Here is a 20,300-nt window from a genome sequence, read left to right as displayed (position 1 = left end):
TGTCCGGCGGCCTGCGCAGTGAGGCTGTGTGACTACCAGCTTCACTGCGCATGCTTGGGGAACATAGTGAGTTATAGCGCATGCGCAGTGAAGCTGGTAGTCACACAGCCTCAGTGCGCAGGCCGCCGGACATATACAAGTGCGCCTGCGCCCCACAATATCAGCGCGTGCTGGGAGCAGGATTCAAATACATGGGCGGCACCAGCAGTGAGTGAATGCTGCACCCGCCCATGACTGAATATGACAATCACACCCCTATGACTGAATGACCAGGTAGGATCTAAGTATATTAACCCCTTTACCCCCGAGGGTGGTTTGCACGTTAATGACCAGGCTAATTTTTACAATTCTGACCACTGTCACATTATGAGGTAATTACTCTGGAACGCTTCAATGTATCCCACTGATTCATGATAGTGGTAAAATTTCTTCGATATCACTTGCATTTATTTGTGAAAAAAAAAAACGTAAATTTGAGGGGCCTTTATGACAGAAAATACCCAAAAGTGACACCATTCTAAAAACTGCACCCCTCAAGGTGCTCAAAACCACATTCAAGAACTTTATTAACCCTTCAGGTGCTTTACAGGAATTTTTGGAATGTGGAAGAAAAAAATGAACATTTAACTTTTTTCACAAAAATGTTACTTTAGATCCAATTTTTTTTATTTCCACAGGGGTAACAGGAAAAAATGGACCCCAAAATTAGTTGTGCAATTTCCCCTGAGCACGCAGATACCCCATATGTGGGGGAAAACCACGGTTTGGGCGCACGGCAGGGTTCGGAAGGGAAGGAGCGCCATTTGACTTTTTGAATGTAAAATTTGCTTGAATAATTAGCGGACGCCATGTTGTGTTTGGGGAGCCCCTGATGTGCCTAAACAGTGGAAACCCCCCACAAGTGACACCATTTTGGAAACTAGACCCCCCAGGGAACTCATCTAGATGTGTGGTGAGCACCCTGAACCGCCAGGTGCTTCACAGAAGTTTATAACATTGAACCGTAAAAATACAATTTTCACAGTTTTTCAACAAAAATTTTTTTTCAGCCCCCAATTTTGCATTTTCATAAGGGTAACAGGAGAAATTGCACCATGCAGTTTGTTGTGCAATTTCTCCTGAGCACGCAGATACCCCATATGTGGGGAAAAACAACTGCTTGGGCGAACGGCAGGGCTCGGAAGGGAAGGAGCGCCATTTGACTTTTTGAATGTAAAATTTGCTTGAATAATTAGAGGACGCCATGTCGCGTTTGGGGAGTCCCTGATGTGCCTAAATAGTGGAAACCACCCCCCCCCCCAGTGACTCCATTTTGGAAACTACACACCTCCAGGATTTTATCAAGGGGTATAGTGAACATTTTGAACCCAGAGGTACGACACAGAATTTGATAACATTAGGTCATCATATTGAATAAGTTGTCATTAGTCTTGAGCGCAAGTGCTCGCTACTTGAGTTTGCATCGGGTACTTGGGTATGCACCATGTATCACGGGTGCTCAAGTGACATGCTCGAGTCCCCACCCGCATGTTTCACGGTTATTAGACACCCAAAAAAAAACATGCGGGGATCACTCGTGCATGGCAGGCAATCCTCGCGAGTTTTTTTTGGCTCTATAACAGCTGCAAAACATTTTGGGTGGAGACTCGAGCACCCGCTATACTCGGTGCATACCCAAGCACCCGATGCAAACTCAAGTAGCGAGCACTTGCGCTCAACATTAGTCGCCATATCGTCATTTTTTTTTCTTTACTTATGAAAAAATCCCAACCCCAACCTTAGCCCAACTCTAACCCTAGCCAAAACCTAACCTTAGCCTAACCCTAGCACAACCCTAACCCTAACCCTAGCCCAACCCTAACGTTTATTTTTTACGCCGTTCCTCGTGCGGTATAAGTGATTAGCCATCTTTATTCTTCGGGTCGGTGCAATTACAGCGATGCCAGATTCATATTGGGTTTTTATGATTGACAGCTGTCACACACTAAAAAAACATTTTTTTTGCAAAGACTAGTTTTTGCATTGCCATATTTTCAGAGCTATAATTTTTCCATATTTCGGCCGACAGTCATGTGACGGCTTGTTTTTTGCGGGACAAGTTGACGTTTTTATTGGTACCATTTTCGGGCACGTGACATTTTTTGATCGCTTTCTATTCTGATTTTTAGAAAGCAGAATAAACAAAAAACAACAATTCAGGAATTGTTTTTTTAGTTTTTTTTTTATGCTGCTTTGCTTGTGGTAAAATTGATAAGGCAGCTTTATTCTTCGGGTCAGTACGTTTACAGTGGTACCGCATTTATATATATATTTTTTTATATTTTGGCGCTTTTAAAATATTTTATAGAAAAAAGAATTGTTTTTGCATCGCTTTATTCTGAGAGCTATAACTTTTTTATTTTTCGGCTGTTGGAGCTGTATGGCGGCTTGTTTTTTGCGGGACAAGTTGACGTTTTCAGCGGTACCATTTTTATTTACATTTGTCTTTTTGATCGCGTTTTATTCCATTTTTTGTTTGACGGTATGATGATAAAGCATCGTTTTAGGTTTCGTTTTTTTTACTGTGTTTACTAAAGTTTTACAGGTCAGGTCGTTCCGGACGCGGCGATACCAAATATGTGTACTTTTATTGGCTTATTTTTTTTTTCATAAGATTATTTATTTATGGGTACAATATATACAGATTTTTTAAAAAATATTTTTTCAATTTTTTAAACTTTTTTTTCACTTTCTGACATTTTTATTACTTATACACATTGTCCCACTATGGGACTTTCACTTTTTGCAGCCTGATCGGCTGTATAGCACAGGAATGCAGACCCATCTCTGTGCTATGCAGCCTGTCAGCGCTGCACAGGGGAGACATTACTTTGGTCTTGCACTGCATGACCAAAGTAGCTTCATGCCTCCTGGTGACCTGTCATGATGACGCTGTGATCACCTCCTCCTGGCCCATAAGGCCCAGAGCACAGATAAGTATTACTAAGCTCTGGGCCAGAAAGGGGTTATCATTATAGCTGTACCAATTTTCATGAAAACAGCTCGTTAGTGTTGCACATTACATCACTAACAACGCTATGGGGGCAGTGTAGAGGGCAGCTAGGACGTGACAGGCTCCCTTTAAGTAAAGCCACAGTGAAATAAAGTCTCTCTAACGACCACTAGATGGCGCCCTGCGAGTGCGCAGTGAGGAGGCCTGCGCGGCCCTCGCCTCGTAGCCAGGAAGTCCGGTGCTTGCCGGCCACACCTGCCCCGTATGTGCGCGCAGCCACCGCGTCTTCTGATCACGTCACTAAGTGTTGTGTCCCGTGCGCCAGTACCACGCCGTGTAAGGCCGGTGCCGGGGCGCGCTCCATGTCCTGCAGTACCCGCCGTTCTCAGCCCATGTTACGCACCGCTCGCTGACGCGCTCACATCGGCCATGCACAGCAGCCAGCTTCCTCACACAATGCGTAGGCTAGGCTGAGCACTGTGAGCGCCCCCTGCCGGACACTTCCTCCCCTTCTCTCCTCCTCCTCTTCGTCGTCTCTCCCCAACGCCGCCTCCAAACAACACGGCGAACCTACATCAGCCGACAACATGGAGGCCGTCAAAACCTTTAACAGCGAGGTTTGTAGCCATCACCCGTTCCTATGAGCGCGTCTCCGTCCTCCCCCTCAGTGGCAGGCATATGGCGGGCGCTCGGGGCTCCGCTCAGTGCGCCTGCACACACGAGGCCTGGTGCGGGCGCCCACTCCCCCGGTCTCCGCGCTCAGCCCGCGGCTCCCGCACCGCAGTATTGTCTCCTCCCGACATGCTGGGGAGTCCTGGGAGCGGGATGGGCTCTGGGGCCTGCAGCAGTCCCCCCGCCTGCAGTGCATGCAGTGCCCAGGCCCGGCCGCTCTCCCCAGTGCGCTGCATGGCTCTGTGAGGCCAGCAGGAGCTGCACTCAGCCTCTGCACCGGGCTGCGAAGGGTTAATCACTGCTCCCACAGCCCCAGATACAGGGCGCAGGCACTGCAGAGGACTGAGCATGCACTTACAGTGTACCCCCTATAGGCTATGGGATAAGGGCCCCAATGTGATGAGCAGTGTGGGAGTAGTGGCTGATGGGCGCACAGCTGCCCTATTCATCCTTACAGGAGTGCTGGAGAGCTGCTGATGGCTGCGATCCCCCCATTAGGAATGATTGGTGCGCATGACCATGGGGCTCTTCTTCTCGGTATCAGTGAGGGCCTCCGCGGTCGGACCCCCAACAATTGAGAGATTATCATTCACCCCAGAGACAGGATAGTGTTCACAATTGAGAATTTTGCCTTTAAGTTCAATAATTCACTTTATAAACTAAAAATACCCGATATTTTGGCAGCGTTCTAGGGATCACGTGACATTGTTATGCCATGAGAGGCTGAAGCCAAGCAGCGGGCGCTATTGAGCTGGTGTGCTTTAGCTTCCTTTGGATGAACCTCGGCCGTCTGGGGAGGTGTGAGCATTGCCCTTTAGCCGCTGTTGGCAGGAGACTTTGTGCCAACATCGCTGGACCAACATGGGAGGTGAGTATGAGATGTTTTTATTTTACAAGAGGGAATAGAGTATTTAAAGGGAACCTGTCAGCTGATACAAACTGCCTAAACCGTGGGCATCATGCATCAGCCACTGGAGTTTTTATCACAGCCATGTATGTTTGTCTCAGTAAAGCTGCGGTGTGTCAGAGACAGACTTACTGTAATAGCCATTGAGCCGTGCTGGTGACTAGTCATATAGACAGGTCCCTGGTGGCTTCTCTCCACCCGCTGATAGTGACTGACAAGCCTCTGCTATACGCACACGCAGTAGACTGTAGAGAATGAACCTCACTCACACAAAGAATTTCAGATTAATTATGATTTTTATTAACCTCTTCACAACCTTGGAATTTTTGTTTTTTTGCGTTGGATGCTGGAACACTGATCACCTCCCCCTACAGTACAGGACACAGCAACAATTTGAAAAGACTTAGGACAGGTTGAAACATCAATCCCTAAAGCAGTACCTGTCACTTTTTGTCCCCCTTATCCAGCGATGCGGTGAAATATTGTGTTTAATAAAAACCAGCATTAATCTGAAATCTTTGTGTGAGTGTGGTTCATTCTCCACAGTCTACTACTTGGGCCTCCCAGTTCAACCATCACCCCCTCATCATTGCTGAATGCGCACCATATCGTTCTACGTATACGTGCACGTAGGCAGAGGCTTGTCCGTCATTGTCAGTGGGCAGGGAGAAGCTGCTGGGACCCGCCTGTTTGACTAGTCACCCGCGTGGCTCGGTCCCTGGCAGCTGTTAAGTGTGCTTTTCTCTGAAACGCAGCATTTTGGAGTCAAACATACCTGGCTGTGAAACTACAGTCAGTGGCTGACACATGCTGCCCAAACTGTGGGAGCTTGTATCAGATGACATGTACCATTTACGAAGAGGGTATCCGAGTGGTGAACCACCCCTTTAAAGCTCCTGTATTCCGAAGGCAATGGTTTCCTACAGCAGCACAGAGAATTATAAGCAAGATGATTTCAGAAAGCTTCATGCTGGTTCCACATCAGGTATTTATCTGCAGACTGTTGGCAAATCAAGCTAAATCTGACGAGATGTGTTGAGAATCTGATGTCCATGGTGCTCATACACACAAAATTAAAAGGGTTGTCCAGCGAATGAGTTATCACATTATGCAGGAGATGTGACCCCGTCCCCTAGCACAAAGCAGAAATCTTTGGCCAAAGTCGCCATGCAGCCCCAGCTTAAAGTGACGAAAAAGGAAATTTCTATGCCTATGCAACTATTTTCATGAAGTCACAATAAATTTTTTGCTTTTATCTCGCTGTGCTGCATTGAAAAACTTTTGTCATCACTTTGAACAAAGCTGCTTGATGGCTTACAAGCCTTATCTGTACACAGTGGAGTGGATTTTCCAGGAACCAGATTGGTGAGCTGTACCTACAAAGTTTCTTAAATTTCCAGCTGGTTAAAGGGGTTGTCCGGTACTTAAAAAAAAAAATGGCAGTGTGTTTTAATGATAAATACAAGCTGCTGATAGCGCAGCTCACAGGCAGTATCTGTGGCCGCTCACAGGCAGCACGTGACCCCGCGCTGATGTCACGACAAGTGAGGCGTGACTCAGCGCTGATGTCACGACAAGTGAGGCGTGACTCAGCGCTGATGTCACGACAAGTGAGGCGTGACTCAGCGCTGATGTCACGACAAGTGAGGCGTGACTCAGCGCTGGGGCTCCGCAGTCGCTGCTGGGTTTTTTCTCTGCGTCACACCCAGCATCCACTGCACGCTTTCCCAGTGAATGGGGAAAGGGAGAGTGCATGGTGGATGCCGGGTGTGGCGCAGGGGAATAACCCCACCCGCAACCCAGCAGCCACCGGTGGAACGCGGAAGAGGGACCCCCGGCTTCAGCCGCAACTTGTGATGTCAGCGCCGGCTGCATCCCGGGGGTCACGTGCTGCCTGTGAGCGGCCAGCGATAGCGCCACTCACAGGCAGTATCAGCAGCGCAAGGTAATTAGAAAGAAGCTTGTATTTATCATTAAAACACACTGGGATTTTTTGTTAAAAGTACTGGACAACCCCTTTTAAAAAAGGTATCACCTGTCCACAGGTTTGATGATAACTGTCTGATCGGTGAGGCATTCAATCCACAGGGACCCACACCTATCGACAGAATGGGGAACTTTTATCCCTGTTACAATATGGAGCAGCAGATCAGGCCTCCGCTCCATTCATTCTCTATGGAACTTCCTATAAGGCTGCGCTCAGCTTTTTCCAGAAGTGGATGGAGCACTGGTTGACCATGTGCACTGCTGCTCCATTCTAACAGGTATAAAAGTTACCCATTCTGCCTATTGAGGCAGGTCCTACTATCACACCTCCACTGATCCCATCCTAAAGATAGGTGAATTTTTTTCACTGGATAAATGTCACGCAAGGTGTGGTAAAGACTAAGTGCAACACAAAGGGAAGAGGGGAAAGGGGGGGGGGGGAGTGGAGACCTCCTAGGGGAGACAGGGTGACGCTTGATCTACCTAATGTCCCTGTATTGGCTCTTCATCAGTCGTCGCATGCTTGCCTTGCCCTGTCTTACCCTGGCGTATGGCTAAGGCTAGGGAAGGGAGGAGATGAGCACTAGTCAATCTCCACTAAACACTATAAACAGCAAGGGTGGACAAACAGGGTGAAATTGCTTAGCCTTAGAAGACTCCAGAAAAATGTGCACGTGTCCTCAAGCTCCAGAGAGGACTAAGTACTGCTCTTGCTAAAGCCTTCAGAAGTAGTAATGAATATTGCTGGCACTGCCACTAGAACACAGCAGTTATTTATACACCCAGGCAGCGTGTTAATTAGCCAGAGGGAGATAGCCGCTGGGTCCTAGAAACAGCCTCTAAGAAAATGTGTGTAATACCAAACGTATAGATCTCCTGCAACCAACTGCTGGGCGACTGTCTGTCACCTCTGCCACACCCATGACAATATCCCCTTTAAGGTAGTGGTCATGTTGCGGCTTGTAAACTTAGCAGCAATATACTGCTACAATCTTTACTGGTTCCCATCATATAATCTTACATGAAAATAGCAGTTTTACATAAAAGATTGCAGGCTATCATTATGATTATAATCAGCCGCCTGGTTCTGCGGATGAAACAGCTGTTTGCTTGCAAGATTAAGTGATTGTGCAGGGAACCAGTAAATATACCTCAGCAGTACAGCTGCAGTATGACTGCTGCATGTGAATGCGGCCAAAACAACTTTTTTGTGCATATGGTTGCAGCCATTGAAAATGTGAAACACTGCTATATTCACCTTCCCCCACTCCACAATGCCTCTCCGCCACTTCTCCAGTCTTTTTGACAGACTGCAGCTGTGACGGCATAACAGGAATTACTGAGCATGTCATGGCTGTAGCCAGTTATGGGGCTCAGCGCCTCTGCTGATGTAGACCCCCCTTTCTGATGAGCCTGGTGATTGGCTTCAGCGGTCACGTGGGTTACAGCCATGATCGCAGCGCTGGAGCTGGGTCAGAAGAGTGTAGCTGAGTATTTGTAACAGCTGCACTCCTATAAATGATCTTGGATAATCCCTTACCAATGCTGGACATACACGTTAGATTAATGGCCCAAATACACAGGCAGGATTCCGCCTAAAGCAAGGTTCAGGTCAAATATATAAAATGTAATCAGTCTTTGATTAATGGCCCATTCCTGAGATGTTTGCAATTAGAGGGCACACTACAATTTTTATACAAGGAAAAAATACTTTAGTATTTTTGAAGAGTATTTTAGCCGAGGAGGAGTATGTAACCTGCAATAGCCCACATTTGTAATAGAAACTGTGGGTATACGTAATCTTAAGAGCTCGCTATTTATATATGAAAACATTAATCTACGGTACCTTATCACAATGAACGGAGCTGATTGTTAACCAATATTAGATCGTACACTAATAATTAGGAAGGATCCAGTGGACTCCATTGTAAGAGCCGATGTTCATGATGATCATGGTCCCATGTAGTGACGATCACCGCTGTATATAATCAAAGGCCATGTTCACATGTTCACTATTTGGTCAGTATGTTACATCAGTATGTGTAAGCCAAAAGCAGGTGAGGAGCAATCAGAGGAGAAGTATTATAGAAACACGTCACCACGTCTGTATTTATCACCCACTTACAAATACTGATAGAGGGGCCGTGGCCAAATACAGTATTACAAAACCTGGCAGAGATTTCCCATAATCCAGGGGCTGCTGTATTCTTCAAACACCTCCATATTATATTGTATACAGTTATAATATTCTGTCGGTCTCAAAATGGAGTGCAATATCACTGCCAACATGCTGTCAGAATCCCCCTGACCTTAGAATTAGGGGGACATAGATCGAAAAATCCTTTAAAGGGGTAGTACCAAGCTTCAAGCTAATACCCTATCCATAGGATAGGGGATAACTTCCCGAATGCTGGGAGCCTCACCTATCTGAGAACTGGGGCTCTGAAGAGCCCCATGTGGATGGAGTGCTGGTCCATTATGCACACTTTTCGTCATATTTGTAGATGAAGCGCGCAGGAGAGCAGAAGCTGGGGGAGGACACTCGCTGTGGTAGGCAAAGTAGTTTCTCTACGTCTGGCCGCATCAGTGTGCAGTAGTCTCATGCATGGGAATACACCTGACTTTTCTAAAAGTGTATCTCTGCCTGCAGAGGTGTTATGACGCCTGCACAGGCGTTCTTGCCACCTCTGGTCCCCTACAAGGTGCTGCGATTGGTTTGTACCGCCATTTTGTGCTGAAATTCCTTTTAAGAAGGAGAAAGATAGAGCATTGAATTTTCATCTCATACGGTCCCAAGGAGCACTAACTTCACTCTGCAGTTCCAGTGCTGAAAGCGCGACTCATTATTGTCAAAGAAATGCCAGATGACTGTCTCATAAACAGTACTACAGCAGTAGTAACAGGTGGTTCTGCCACAGCAATGGCAACACTCCACCTAGTAAAAAGCTGCTGACCCTGCAGTATACATGTCAGCTGTAGTTCCCTACTGTCCCATGCGAACACACTGTGCTTCCTCCTTTTCTGCGTTTTTAGCAGCCACTCTCTGTTCAGCGGCCCTGCTGCAGAAAACTGCGGGTGAAACACTGATTTAACTGCATTACAAAGAGTGAAATCCATGGTGGAAATACATGCTGCAGATGACAAATCCACAGTGGTGGTCAATTTCTGCTACAGATTGTCTCCATAGCATCTGGAAAGGATGTTAAAAAATCTCCATTGATTGTATTGTAATAGCTGAGTAGAATGGCATAGAAAAACTTTATTGTATAAATATTAAAAGACAGTACATCACTTTAGTAACAATGACATAGATAGGACAAGCGGACATATAATCCCTCATATTGCATATAAATAGGTCTAAACAGAAGGTTCACCCCGAGGGTCAGGACATGGTGCTAAAATTAAGACAGGAAGATGGACATGTAGTTGAAATAATTAGGAATCACTCCCATGTGGGTTGTACAGTGGTGGCCAAAAGTATTGGCACCCCTGCAATTCTGTCAGATAATACTCAGTTTCTTCCTGAAAATGATTGCAATCACAAATTCTTTGGTATTATTATCTTCATTTAATTTGCTTGCAAGATAAAAGCACAAAAGAGAATGAAGCAAAAATCTAATCATTGATCATTTCACACAAAACTCCAAAAAAGGGCCGGACAAAAGTATTGGCACCCTCAGCCTAATACTTGGTTGCACAACCTTTAGCCAAAATAACTGCGAACAACCGCTTCCGGTAACCATCAATGAGTTTCTTACAATGCTCTGCTGGAATTGTAGACCATTCTTCTTTGGCAAACTGCTCCAGGTCCCTGATATTTGAAGAGTGCCTTCTCCAAACTGCCATTTTGAGATCTCTCCTCAGATTTTCTATGGGATTCAGGTCTGGACTCATTGCTGGCCACCTTAGAAGTCTCCAGTGCTTTCTCTCAAACCATTTTATAGTGCTTTTGGAAGTGTGTTTTGGGTCATTGTCCTGCTGGAAGACCCATGACCTGTGAGGGAGACCCAGCTTTCTCACACTGGGCCCTACATTATGCTGCAAAATTTGTTGGTAGTCTTCAGACTTCATAATGCCATGCACACGGTCAAGCAGTCCAGTGCCAGAGGCAGCAAAGCAACCCCAAAACATCAGGGAACCTCCACCATGTTTGGCTGTAGGGACTGTGTTCTTTTCTTTGAATGCCTCTTTTTTTTTCCTGTACACTCTACGTTGATGCTTTTTCACAAAAAGCTCTACTTTTGTCTCATCTGACCAGAGAACATTCTTCCAAAATGTTTTAGGCTTTCTCAGGTAAGTTTTGGTAAACTCCAGCCTGGCTTTTTTATGTCTCGGGGTAAGAAGTGGGGTCTTCCTGGGTATCCTACCATACAGTCCCTTTTCATTCAGACGCCGACGGATAGTATGGGTTGACACTGTTGCACCCTCGGACTGCAGGGCAGCTTGAACTTGTTTGGATGTTAGTCGAGGTTCTTTATCCACCATCCGCACAATCTTGCGTTGAAATCTCTCGTCAATTTTTCTTTTCCGTCCACATCTAGGGAGGTTAGCCACAGTGCCATGGGCTTTAAACTTCTTGATAACACTGCGCACGGAAGACACAGGAACATTCAGGTCTTTGGAGATGGACTTGTAGCCTTGAGATTGCTCATGCTTCCTCACAATTTGGTTTCTCAAGTCCTCAGACAGTTCTTTGTTCTTCTTTCTTTTCTCCATGCTCAATGTGGTACACACAAGGACACAGGACAGAGGTTGAGTCAACTTTAATCCATGTTAACTGGCTGCAAGTGTGATTTAGTTATTGCCAACACCTGTTAGGTGCCACAGGTAAGTTACAGGGGCTGTTAATTACACGAATTAGAGAAGCATCACATGATTTTTCAAAGGGTGACAATACTTTTGTCCACCCCCTCTTTTAGGTTTGGTGTGGAATTATATCCAATTTGGCTTTAGGACAATTCTTTTTGTGTTTTTTCATTGAAGACCAATTAAATGAAGAGAATAATACCAAAGAATTTGTGATTGCAATCATTTTCAGGAAGAAACTGAGTATTATCTGGCAGAATTGCAGGGGTGCCAATACTTTTGGCCAGCACTGTATACTCCCAAAAGTCCCAAAAATCATGTTGCACCAGACTTACCCGGATAGAGAGGGACCCCAGACCTGCAAAATGTGGTGCAGGGATAGGACGCAGCGTTAGAAAAAGCCTCGACCCGCGTTTCGCCGGTGTTAGGACGTGGCTTTCTCAAGAGGCTCTTGAGGGATTATATGTCTGCTTATCCTATCTATATGTCATTGTTACTAAAGTGATGTACTGTCTTTTAATATTTATACAATACAGTTTTTCTATGCCATTCTACCCAGCTGTTCTCCCAATTTCTATGTATTGTTTTGAGTAGGCTATGTGGTAACGGGGTCCAATCTTTTGTGGAGACTCCTTACCCACATGATTTATTATGCGGGTCGTAATCTGTTCACAAATAAAAGTATAGAATATTTTAGTAGACTAAACTATTACATACAATGGTATCCTGTAAAGGACATGGTAACTGTTTAATGTAAGTCTCTACATATGTATCCTGGTATATGCACTAAACTGTGGCCACTGAGCCTAAGGGCTTATTCAAACAGACATATATTCGGTTACTGTGCTGTCGGTGTGCTCAGCGGACAGCACACACATCCAGTAATAACCAGTGTGCGTGTGCACGATTTTTCACATGTATCACAGCATGCAGTATTCTAGTCAGAGTAAGGGTCTGAAAAATTAGTGCATTTTAATAAAGAGAGGTGCAGACAAGCGTATGTATATACTCTCTTCTGAGAGAACCCTGACAATTTTGCAAATCACTCTGATTAGAGTTTCATCATAATGTGATCCAATTCTCTCGGACGAGGAGAAGATGGAGAAAAGAATGTCTCCATCTTGTACATTCTGTCAGTTTGTGGAAATCGGGCTGCACTCAGATGTCATCTGAGTGCTGTCTAATGTTTTCCACACACTCATTGACTTGCATGGCAGAGTACGATCCGAATATCGGATCGAACTCGGGCATGCTGCGATTTTTTTTTTCCTCGGACAGAAATCAGACATATGCACTGCCTCACAGAATTGCATTGGTCTGAGTGTGATCCAGTGTTTTTGTTGGATTGCAGTCTGATCAGAATACGGCCATTTGCACGAGCTCTAACAGCCAGCTGCTTCACACGTTCACTATGCAGATAAGCACACAGAGCCAGTCACATCTGCAATTTGTGGACATGACTGGCCAAGTTTTAATATGGGCAAGGTAGATTCTCCTACTTTTTACAATTATAGAGACATTTATACATTGAAACACACACGTGTGTGTGTGTGTGTATGTATGTATGTGTGTATATATAATATATATATATATTTATTAGAGAGAGATATACATACATATATTTTAGGGAATGCTACTCACTTGGGCGTCGGGATGCAAAACAGGAAGTGTTTCCGTTTAAACGTCCATGTGGGTTTATTGCTTCATAAACCGTCCACAAGCAAAAGGAAAAATAAACAGCCTTCAGTGCAGGGAAAACAAAGAAAAGGGTCCTTTAGACGAAGTCTCTGGTTTGCCAATCCTGTGGTCACACAGACTGGATAGCATCCAGTGCACTGGCTCAGTCTGGATATCATACAGAAGACCTTTTCCCTCCACGCACACACAGACCATGTGTCAAACAGACTCCATTTTAACCTCTTAACCACACCCAGAGGTGAGGCATATGGGCAGCCAGACCCGCCCGACTCTTAGGATGCCCGTAAAACCTGGCCCAGATGCACCAAACAATCCTCTTAGTGCTATGTGCACAAGAGCAACACTCCAGGATTACATCACAGATGACAACCATCTCTGTGATACATACCTCCCATCAACTATGTGTCCGGTACCTGCCTTACAATATATATATATATATATATATATATATATATATATATATATATATATATATATATATATATATGTATATATACATACACACACACACACACACACTTGTGCTCAAAAATGTACATACTCCGGCAGAACTTTTCCTTTCTTGGCCTTGTTTCAGAGAATATGAATGACTAGATGGAGGCCCAATGCTATCGCATCGGGAGGGCGGTAATGTCACGAAGGGGGCAGGCTTTGCCGCGTTGAGAATCTTCCCCCCCCCCCCCCCCCCCCCCCCACGTGCTCACCCACCTATCCACTCTCTCTTTCCCCCATGTGCTGACTTCTCCGGTCTGTACTCTCTTCTTTGACCTTACTACCCCATGTGCTATCCCCCTTGTCTGCAGTCTTTTCGACATTCCAACATGACAACGATCCAAAACACAAGGCCAAGTTGACCTGTCATTGGCTACAGCAGAACAAAGTGAAGGTTCTGGAGTGGCCATCTCAGTCTCCTCACCTCAATATCATTGGGCCACTCTGGGGAGATCTCAAGCATGCAGTTCATGCTAGACAGCCCAGGAATTTACAGGAACTGGAGGCTTTTTGCCAAGAAGAATGGGCAGCTTTGCCATCTGAGAAAATAAATAACCTCATCCACAACTACCACAAAAGACTTTAAGCAGTCATTGATGTTAGAGGGGGCAATACATGGTATTAAGAACTGGGGTATGTGAACTTTTGATCAGTGTCATTTAGATGTTTTTGGTTGTCATTAAGATTTAAAAAGAGAAAACACAGTAGTTTGACAATAAATGGCTTCACCCAACCAATAACCATGAGTGGAGAAAAAGTTTTTTTGTTATCATTCATATTCTCTGAAACAAGGCCAAGAAAGGAAAAATTCTGCCGGGGTATGTCAACTTTTGAGCACAACTATATATACATACATACACTCATGCACATAATTACATGCGTAAATTCATTTTTATTTATACACTGCTCAAAAAAATTAAAGGGAACACTTAAACAACAGAATATAACTCCAAGTAAATCAAACTTCTGTGAAATCAAACTGTCCACTTAGGAAGGAACACTGACAATCAATTTCACATGCTGTTGTGCAAATGGAATAGACAATAGATGGAAATTATTGGCAATTATCAAGACACACTCAATAAAGGAGTGGTTCTGCCAGGGCTGTGGAGTCGGTAAGCCACAGTTGCGACTCCGACTCCTGCATTTTATCAGGTTCCGACTCAGACTCCGGTTCCGACTCCTTCATAAATGGCCAATTCGTAACAATAAATTTACTGTTGTAAAATATTAACATCGTGCTTATTCAGTTTCTCACCATCATATAAGTAATCAGACCACTTAGAGCAAAAACTATATTTATTAGAATACAATTAGAATATAGCAAATAACTTTTATAAACTTTTCTAAACTCTTGTAAGTAAATATGCAATAAACACTGTTATGCAGTTAATAAGAAGAAATCTATAAATTTGTCCTCAGAAAAAGTATTGCCTCTGTCAGATCCTCCTTCATGGATGCCCTCAAATCTGATCTAATTATTTTGAGAGCAGAGAACAACCTCTCTACACTAACTTGGGTTGGTGGCAAAGCAGTAACCACTTGGGCAACATCTCTGACAATGTCAGGATACAGAGGAATCGCTTGTTTCACTGTTATTTTTGATGAACGGTCAAATTTCTCAATTTCTTTTAGTGCACATGAAAAATTCTGCTGAAATGTACTGGCTGTGTTCTTTGATGGGGATGACTCTTCTATGCGGGAACACTTTGCACGGTCCTTGTGATCCAAATATTTTTCGAAATTAAATTCTTCATCAGTTGATGATGAGGGTGAAGATGTGGCAGGACGACCAAATTCTTCTTGTTCCTCCTGACTGTTCTGCAACCCTTTCATCCTTACTGCTATTTCAAACAGAGCTTCTTTTCCTTTAGTTAGCTGTTGATCATCTAGAAGAATCCGATGCATTGGGTCTACATAAACAGCTGCCAAAAGAATGTTATTTTGTAATAGTAGCTCCTCTCTCCTTTCATTGATGTAGCAATGCCACTTGCAATTAACCCTCCTCTTTGGGACAGGCGAAACATCAGGTTCTTCCACTCCTTTAAGAAAATACCTGGAGTTAAGTCCTCTGCTTGTAATTTTTTAGTCACTGTAAATGGGTGCTCTAGCAATTTTTCCAGCTCCGTCACCTGATTCCACTGACTTTCATTTAGCGTCGGTTGAGGGTTAGCCATGTCTACAAGAAAGGTTTTCAGTTCAACCAAGCGCTGAATCATTAAGTAAGTACTGCCCCATCGTGTGGCTTGATCAATAATTGCCCCTTTTCCAGCACGTCTCTTCAAAATTGAGTCAACTTTAGGGGTTCTGGCAACAGTAGCCAATTTTCTCACCTTGCCAATCAGTGCAGCAGCATGTCCTTCTTGCAGACAGTCTCTTATAGCCAGCTGTAGCATATGCACAACACAGCTCATGTGATGAATGAAAGAACATATTGACACAGTTTCAACAAGATCATCTAAACTATCATGTTGCTGTTCATCTGAAGCAACTTCAGTTTGCTCCTCAGTTACAATACTGTGTTCCTCTATTTCAAACATTTCTGTGTCTGTGGACCCAGAATGTTCTTCTAGCTGCTGGTCACCATCATTACTCTCATTCATTAGCTTAATAGTACTTATCATATTTGACGCATTGTCAGTTACGACAGAAAGAACTTGCTCTTTTTTAAGTTCATAGTCTTGCAGAACCTTTTCCACCAAGACCTGGAGAAACTCACTGGTGTGATGAGCTTTGGTGTCTTTTACTGCCAATGTCTTGGTAACTATTTCATTTTTGTCACAAACAAATCGGACATTGATGGCACAATAGTTCACTCTGTGACGTGTGCAGGCATCCATTTTAAGAATCAGAAAGTGTCCCTTGAGAGTTTTTTTAAGTTCTTCCTTTTGTTTAAAAGCTTCTTCGATTACTAATTTTCTAATACTCTCTCTCTCCAGAGAAACACCAAGCTTGAGGGCCATTTCCCCATTCAGACACATAAAAGCTGCTCATGAAAATAATGAAATAGGCACACTATCCTTTACAACAAGCTCTATGATCTGTTTTTTAAATGTATCTACTGTCATTGTCACAGTAACTTTGTCACTGACAAAATATCTTGCAACTGATGGCTGCAAAGTTCTCTGCTCCTTTGTTTGGCTGGAAGAGCTGGGCACTGGTTCATTGGTTTGGATGCACTCTTTCTCATCCACTGCTTTCAGTACTTCTGGATGAAAGCGCTGTAAATGTCTCTTTAGATTAGAAGCTCTGGTAGGAGCATTTTTATCTTTGCCTGAATATGCACTGATCTTGGCTTCACAGCATTTGTTTTCGTCTGGATCATTTGTCATACACTGACAGACATAATGTTTTCTATCTTGAGTGATGGTGAAATGTTCAAATACAGCTGATTTAATGTGACGCTTCTTTGACATTCTCAGGTTTTTAATTCTGCATTCACAATCCAAATGACAATTGTTTTTCCTAAAAACAATTGTACAAAATTATTGCCAGGTCGTACAACTGATATAGTGGTCAGTAATACTGTTATTCCTCATGTACTCACAGTTAACTGATGCAAAGTTTGTTGAAAGGATAATACTTCTTACAGTCTTCCTCTTCTGAGTAGCAGCTGTGAGATGCTTGGAAGACGCACACCTAGTAAACATCTAGTCTAGAGGAGGAGCTTTACTACTAAGAATTTGCAACACATTTTCACTTTCAGTTTCATACATTGTAAGTAGGGGGGTTGGGGCAGCATGAGGTTAACCAAGTATAAGATTAGATAAGGGCAGTAGAGAACAGTGACACACAAGAAGTAAGAAATGTCTCTGTCTCCAGCAGAACTGCTTATCACTGTTGTTCATAGTTTGATAGAACATATATATTTGAGTAACATTTATAAAATTCATATGAAAGTTCAATTATGAAATATTAATACATTTTTTTTAAAGCTGGAGTCAGTACATTTCTACCGACTCAGACTCCAACCAAAACTAACTACGACTCCGACTCCACAGCCCTGGGTTCTGCAGGTGGGGACCACAGACCACATCTCAGTACCAATGCTTTCTGGCTGATGTTTTGGTCACTTTTGAATGTTGGTTGTGCTTTCACACTCGTGGTAGCATGAGACGAACTCTACAACCCACCCAGTTGCTCAGGTAGTCTAGCTCATCCAGGATGGCACATCAATGCGAGCTGTGGCAAGAAGGTTTGCTGTGTCTGTCAGCGTAGTGTCCAGAGGCTGGAGGCGCTACCAGGAGACAGGCCAGTACACCAGGAGACGTGGAGGGGGCCGTAGGAGGGCATCAACCCAGCAGCAGGACCGCCACCTCCGCCTTTGTGCAAGGAGGAACAGGAGGAGCACTGCCAGAGCCCTGCAAAATGACCTCCAGCCGGCCACAAATGTGCATGTGTCTGCACAAACGGTTAGAAACCAACTCCATAACGGTGGTATGAGGGCCCGACGTCCACAGATGGGGGTTGTGCTCACAGTCCAACACCGTGCAGGATGCTTTGCATTTGCCACAGAACACCAGGATTGGCAAAGTCGCCACTGGCGCCCTGTGCTCTTCACAGATGAAAGCAGGTTCACACAGAGCACATGTGAGAGACATGACAGAGTCTGGAGACGCGGTGGAGAGCGATCTGCTGCCTGCAACATCCTTCAGCATGACCGGTTTGGCAGTGGGTCAGTAATGGTGTGGGGTGGCATTTCTTTGGAGGGCCGCACAGCCCTCCATGTGCTTGCCAGAGGTAGCCTGACTGTCATTAGGTACCGAGATGAGATCCTCAGACCCCTTGTGAGACCATATGCTGGTGCGGTTGGCCCTGGGTTCCTCCTAATGCAGGACAATTCCAGGCCTCATGTGGCTGGAGTGTGTCAGCAGTTCCTGCAAGATGAAGGCATTGAAGCTATGGACTGGCCCGTCCATTCCCCAGACCTGAATCTGATTGAGCACATCTGGGACATCATGTCTCGCTCCATCCACCAACGTCACGTTGCACCACAGACTGTCCAGGAGTTGGTGGATGCTTTAGTCTAGGTCTGGGAGGAGATCCCACAGGAGACCATCCGCAACCTCATCAGGAGCATGCCCAGGCATTGTAGGGAGGTCATACAGGCACGTGGAGGCCACACACAATACTGAGCCTCATTTTGACTTGTTTTAAGGACATTGCATCAAATTTGGATCAGCCTGTAGTGTGTTTTTCCACTTTAATTTTGTGGGTGACTCCAAATCCAGGCCTCCATTGGTTAATAAATTTGATTTTCATTGATGATTTTTGTGTGATTTTGTTGTCAGCACATAAAGTATTCAATGAGAATATTTCATTCATTCAGATCTAGGATGTGTTATTTGAGTGTTCCCTTTATTTTTTTGAGCAGTGTATTACATACACATACACAAGCAATGTTAACCATTTAATATGATGAGACAATCCCTGCAAACAATTTTTTTCATGTAGAGTCATGAAACCCTATGTGATGATATTCATGCATGCTAATGTGTACCTGCCCAGGTTTCCAAACTATGCTTAGTAATTTATGCCTGACTGCAGTATCCACCAGGGTGATTCTTGCAGCTCTTGGTTTGGGCAGTACGAATCTAGTGACAGGTTCACTTTAAAAATAAATTAATTGTTTTTCAGAATTGTGTCTGGTACACTTTAGACAAAAGTTATTATATTACTACTTCACATATGTGTCACCAATAATTTGCATAATAGTGTTGTTAAATATATAACAGGACTATTTTAGTAAAACTTCAAATGACAGTTAAAGTGAATCTGTCACCACTTTGGATTTATCAGACCTCTACTATGGCCATACAGGGTATAGAAAAGTAAATCTATACATACCGGTATGGCCCATAGTAGAGGTTTGATTGCAGAGAAAAGTGCTTTAATCAATTCTATTTTGTACAGGCTTGGTGTCCGGGGGACGCCAAGCAATCCCCGCCTATATGCTTATTATTCCCCCAAATCCCAGCCTATATGCTTAATTATCACTGTGCACTATGCTCCCTGGCTTCCCGGGCATGTGCAAAGCGCCGCTCACATAGAGCGCGCTTTGCTTCATCCCGGCCTCGTCTGCCTGTGCACTGTGCTGCAGGTTTCTATTGCGCAGGCGCCGGGAAGGGACAGTGATAGAATTGATTAAAGCGCCTTTTCTCTGCAATCAAACCTCTACTATGGGCCATACAGGTATGTATAGATTTACTTTTCTATACCCTGTATGGCCATAGTAGAGGTCTGATATCTCTCAGGGGGTGACATATTCCCTTTAAAGGGAAGCTATCATGTAAAGAAATGCTATTAACTTGCAGATATGGGGTTAATCTCTAGGTTAACTGCCTTCTGAACCTGCCTCGTGTCCGCACTGAGCGCCCCTGCCGGGAGGAAATGAACTTTATTCCTACTGGCAGCATTCGGCTTTCAGCTAAAGGGGTGCAGCCTGTGCGGCTTCAGTGACCGCTCAGTGCATAGTAAGCGGCTGCTGTAACTACGCTACTGCACTTACTGACAGCCAGCATAGCATTAGAGCGAGCTTCCTCTTAAAGGGAAACCCATCATAAAAAAATGACCTATTATTTAAATCAAATTTTTGTGTTACATGTTATCCAGGACTTATGTATCTTTCTTTTTTATTGGGCAAAGAGTATACAGGCAAGTAGTTGCTAACTGCCTGCCTCTTCTGCCTGGTGCCAATATCTGCCGGCTCAGAGTAGTCACGGACTGCTTCTGCCAGCAATTCTGCTG

The 20,300-nt window shown here is 44.4% G+C and overlaps 1 protein-coding gene across 4 annotated transcripts in view; it reads left to right on the top strand.

Annotated features, from left to right (window-relative positions):
* The first annotated feature begins 3,461 nt into the window (after positions 1–3,461).
* SCAF8 (SR-related CTD associated factor 8) overlaps positions 3,462–20,300 on the top strand; it is a 438,319-nt gene continuing 421,480 nt past the window's right edge. For 3 of the 4 annotated variants that reach the window (XR_012318088.1, XM_073672436.1, XM_073672435.1), the window contains exon 1: positions 3,501–3,609. Coding sequence is in view for 3 of the 4 variants with exons in the window: in XM_073672436.1 (XP_073528537.1) it covers positions 3,580–3,609 (30 nt within the window). In the remaining variant the exon portion in view is untranslated. Of the gene's footprint in view, positions 3,610–20,300 lie in introns of all 4 variants that reach the window. The other variant, XM_073672438.1, reaches the window with a different exon arrangement.

The sequence above is a fragment of the Phyllobates terribilis genome, unplaced genomic scaffold (assembly GCF_046119375.1).
Source record: "Phyllobates terribilis strain yellow unplaced genomic scaffold, ASM4611937v1 Scaffold_3__8_contigs__length_932513732, whole genome shotgun sequence".
Taxonomy (NCBI): domain Eukaryota; kingdom Metazoa; phylum Chordata; class Amphibia; order Anura; family Dendrobatidae; genus Phyllobates; species Phyllobates terribilis.
Note: the sequence above shows the minus strand (reverse complement) of the source record. Positions and strands in the feature narration are given on the sequence as shown.